This window comes from Armigeres subalbatus, chromosome 3 (genome assembly GCF_024139115.2).
Source record: "Armigeres subalbatus isolate Guangzhou_Male chromosome 3, GZ_Asu_2, whole genome shotgun sequence".
Lineage (NCBI taxonomy): Eukaryota > Metazoa > Arthropoda > Insecta > Diptera > Culicidae > Armigeres > Armigeres subalbatus.
This window is the reverse complement of record NC_085141.1, coordinates 232,004,470-232,009,231: the sequence shown is the minus strand read 5'-3', so window position 1 is coordinate 232,009,231 and position 4,762 is coordinate 232,004,470. Positions and strand designations below refer to the sequence as shown.

The following is a 4,762-nucleotide window of genomic DNA, read 5'->3' as shown; positions in this document are numbered from 1 at the left end:
TAGCAGGCTAATGGTTCGACTGCCTCCGTCCCGGTAAACAACCTGGCAGGCCTCCGGTAACGCTCAAAACCTGTCACCTTCACCGGTGGGTAGTAGGAGCAGATGCACCATTCCTGATTTACGTCCATCCGGCTCTGAACATGGTGCTCTACGGAACCGGAGTCAGCCCTTGCATGGACCTCACTGTTTACATAGGGACCCATGGGATCACAAAAGGCGACTATCTACAACAGGTAGAGATAACGGTCCGGAGGGGGGACCCGTATAGAATGGAAAACCAAACCAAAAACAACGAAGGAGCAGGCGAAGAGAATGTTTTCGCAAGGAGCGGAAAGTTGCTGAGATCACCAGCATCGACAATGAAAGCGGTGGATAGGACCAGTGATAACAACCAGCAGGTCAAGAAACAAAGACCTCCAGGAGAACTAGAGATTCTGAATCAGATGCTCACACCGAAAGCGGGAGGCAGTGCCTTTCAAGAAAGCCTCCAATTCGGGAGGTCCAGCATGGTGGAAGTGAGAAGAAAAGTAAATGAGCTCTACGATTTCATTAAAGACAGGAACAACGTGCACACTAAGATCAAGGAAATTGTGACGTGTATTAAATCCGCCGTTACAGCTGCTGAACGCGAACAAAAATCGCTGAGGTTGAGAGCTGAAACTGCTGAAAAGACGCTGATAGAGAATGCGGAAAGAACAATCAACGAAGCAGAAGTTACTCGCACGGAGAAGCGGGTTAGGGATTCTCCAGGGGAGGAAGAAGTTCCAAAAAACCAAGAACGTGATGACGTGCGAAGGAAAAAAAAAGGTAACGAAAGAAAAGACACTGAATGGCGTACCGTCGAGAGGCAGAAAGAGAAGAGGAAAAAGAGAAAGAGAACGGCGAAAATAAGAAGTCAGAACGAACAAAGCAAAAACCCAGAGCTCGCAGAGTGAAGTACAAGGGTGATGCGCTAATCGTGGAGGCAAACAACCAAACTTCGTATGCTGCACTACTCAGGAAAGTGCAAGAAGACCCTGAGTTGAAAGAATTGGGCGAAAACGTGGTTAAAACCAGGCGTACTCAGAAAGGAGAGATGCTCTTCGAGCTAAAAAAAGACCCCTCGATCAAGAGTTCGGCCTTTAGGGAGCTCATCGCCAAATCACTAGGCGAGGAGGCAACGGTTAGAGCCCTGACCCAGGAGGTTTTAGTCGAATGTAGGGATTTGGACGAGATCACCACTGCCGATGATCTGAGAGATACACTAAAAGCGCAGTGTAACCTGGGGGACATTCCAATGTCGATACGGTTGAGGAAATCGTATGGAGGCACACAAACGGCGACGATTCGACTGCCGGTAGAAGCGGCCAACCGGCTTATGAAGACTGGGAAAGTCAAAGTGGGATGGTCGGTGTGCTCTCTGAAAGCCATCCCTAGAGTTTCCAAACAAATGGAGAGATGTTTCAAGTGCAAGGACTTCGGACATCTGGCAAAAACTGCAAGGGTCCTGACAGATCTACACTTTGCAGGAAATGTGGCGGGTAGGACATTTTGCTATAGACTGCACGAAACCAGCAAGATGTATGCTTTGTAAAGCGGAGGACGGAAACGACCACATGACGGGTGGCTTTAAATGTCACGCATATAAAAAGGCGATTACAGGCCAACAGTGATGGAGATAACCCAAGTAAACCTCAATCATTGCGACACTGCTCAGCAACTGTTGTGGCAGTCTACAACGGAATCTAACTGTGATGTCGCAATCATTGCAGAGCCGTATCGAGTTCCTCACGATAACGGTAATTGGGTAACGGATAAAGAACGGATAGCTGCGATACAAGTTATGGGCCGATATCCCATACAGGAAGTAGTCGATAGCTCACACGAGGGATTCGTAATCGTCAAAATCAATGGTATCTTTGTATGTAGTTGCTACGCACCGCCAAGGTGGCCTATAGAGCGGTTTAACCAGATGCTGGATGTGCTCACCGACACGCTAATCGGCCGAAATCCAGTAGTTATCGCAGGAGATTTCAATGCCTGGGCAGTAGAGTGGGGCAGTAGGCTAACCAACGAAAGAGGCTACAGTTTGCTGGAGGCTTTAGCAAAGCTGGAAGTTAGACTGTGTAACGAAGGGAACGTTAGCACATTCCGCAAAGACGGTCGGGAATCCATAATCGATATCACGTTCTGTAGCTTGTGTCTGATGGGAGATATGAACTGGAGAGTTAGTGAGGATTACACTCACAGTGATCACCAGGCCATCCAGTACAGCGTCGGCCAGAGAAACCCCACGTCGATACATAGGATGAGATCTTGCGAGAGGATGTGGAAAACGCAGTACTTTGACAAGGACCTTCTAGTCGAATCACTTCGTGCGGCAAGTGGTAATCTAAACCTTAATGCAGATCAGTTAACAGAAACTGTAGCGAGGGCATGTGATGCATCAATGCCGAGAAGATTGGAACCACGCAATAGGCGACGTCCGGCTTACTGGTGGAACGAGTCACTCAGGGATCTTCGTTCTGCTTGTTTAAGGGCAAGAAGACGCGTTACAAGATCGCGAACAGAAGAGGATAGAGAACAGAATAAGGTAGTATTTCGTGCGGCTAGGGCAGCATTGAACCGCGAGATCAAGTTGAGCAAGTTGAACTGCTACAAGGAGTTGTGCCGCGAAGCCGATGCCAATCCGTGGGGCTACGCTTATCGGACGATAATGGCAAAGACCAAAGGACCAACAACGCCAGTTGAAATGTGCCCGGAGAGGCTAAAGATAATAGTGGACGGTCTCTTCCCGCATCACAGCCCAACGCTGTGGCCATCAACTCCGTACGATGATGAAGACGACGCTGTTGATGCTACGGTCTCCAGCGAAGAGCTTGAAGTTGTCGCGAAAGCTCTGAAGGTTAAAAGCTCCTGGTCCGGACGGAATTCCCAATGTAGCATTGAGGACTGCTCTACTGGCGTTCCCGGACATGTTTAGGACGGTAAAAATGCCTGGAAGAAGGCAATTTTCCAGATAGATGGAAGATACAGAAGCTGGTGCTGTTGCCAAAACCAGGTAAACCGCCTGGGGATCCAACATCGTACAGGCCCATTTGCTTGTTGGACACCCTCGGAAAACTCTTGGAACGGCTTATTCTCAACAGGCTATCAAAGTACACAGAAGGTGAGCGTGGTCTATCGAATATGCAGTTCGGATTCCGGAAGGGTACATCGACGGTGGACGCAATCCGGGCCGTCATTCAGAGGGCCGAGATGGCCTCTAAGCAAGAAAGGAGAGGTGGTCGATACTGTGCTGTCGTAACAATCGATGTTAAAAACGCGTTCAACAGCGCTAGCTGGAAGGCTATCGCTGAAGCACTGCATAGTATGCGTGTCCCGGCGTACTTATGCAGGATTTTGAAGAGCTATTTCGAGAATCGTGTCCTGACTTACGAAACAAACATCGGGCAAAGGTCGATCAGGGTCACAGCAGGAGTGCCACAAGGTTCTATACTCGGACCCATTCTTTGGAATGCGATGTACAATGGAATACTAACGCTTAAGCTGCCCAAAGGAGTCGTGATCGTTGGATTTGCCGATGACGTTGTCTTGGCGATAACGGGTGAGAATCTAGAGGAGGTGGAAATGCTGGCAGCTGAAACGATCGATATAATCGAAAACTGGATGGCTAGTGTCAGTTTACAATTGGCTCACCACAAAACAGAAGTTGTTTTGGTGAGTAACTGCAAAGTCGCACAGAGTGTGGAAATTTCTGTCGGAGGGCACGTAATTCGGTCTCAGCGTTCACTGAAACACCTGGGGGTGATGATAGACGATCGGTTAAATTTTAATAGCCACGTTGACTATGCCTGCGCGAAGGCTGCGAAGGCAACCACAGCGTTAGCCCGAATCATGCCAAATGTTAGGGGTCCGAGGAGTAGTAGAAGGCGGCTTTTGGCGAGCGTATCATCCTCGATCCTAAGGTACGACGTCCCCGCGTGGGGTAATGCGCTCAAAACCAAGCGTAACCAGGAAAAGCTAAAAAGCGTGTATCGGCTCATGGCTATGAGAGTCGCTAGCGCCTATAGGACTATATCGTCGGAGGCAGTATGTGTGATCGCCGGGATGATTCCCGTCGGCATAATGCTGGCTGAGGACATTGAGTGCTACCATAGAAGGGACATTAGAGGTGTGAGGAAAACAGTGAGAATAGAATCAATGGCCAAGTGGCAACATGAGTGGGATAACTCGGACAAAGGAAGGTGGACCCACCGCCTCATTCCAAACTTGACGAGTTGGGTAAACAGAAAGCACGGCGAAATAGATTTTCATCTGACGCAGTTCCTGTCGGGACACGGATGTTTTAGGAAGTATCTACATCGCTTTGGTCACGCACGTTCACCATGCTGCCCGGTGTGCGAGGATACGGAGGAAACACCTGAACACGTTCTATTCGAATGCCCTAGGTTCGAGACCATACGAAGAGAAATATCAGCTTTGAGCGTGGAGAACATAGTCGGTGAGATGTGTCGCGATGAAGCCACTTGGGATGTCGTCAAAATGTAGTATCGCACATTCTTACGGAGTTGCAAAGAACTTGGAGACGGGACCAGCGAATGAATTGACAGCGACAGCGACCACGCGAAGATAGGGAGAGAGTGATACAATCGGTAACTGGGGAGGTTCCACTGTCGGGGAGCCTCTTGTCGGAAAAGGATAGATCCGCCGCCGGGGACTATTCGAGTAGTCCGCGATTAAGCTGGGAGCTTAATGGCTCAAGGTTATTGATTATCAATCT

The 4,762-nt window shown here is 49.2% G+C and overlaps 2 protein-coding genes across 2 annotated transcripts; both read left to right on the top strand.

Moving 5' to 3' along the window:
- The first annotated feature begins 269 nt into the window (after positions 1 to 269).
- LOC134222345 (uncharacterized) lies at positions 270 to 935 on the top strand. Its single transcript, XM_062701505.1, has one exon. It carries the CDS (start codon positions 270 to 272, stop codon positions 933 to 935), a length of 666 nt encoding a protein of 221 aa, XP_062557489.1.
- A 716-nt stretch (positions 936 to 1,651) lies between these two features.
- Positions 1,652 to 2,962, top strand: LOC134222344 (uncharacterized). Its single transcript, XM_062701504.1, has one exon. It carries the CDS (start codon positions 1,652 to 1,654, stop codon positions 2,960 to 2,962), a length of 1,311 nt encoding a protein of 436 aa, XP_062557488.1.
- The last annotated feature ends 1,800 nt before the right edge of the window (positions 2,963 to 4,762 follow it).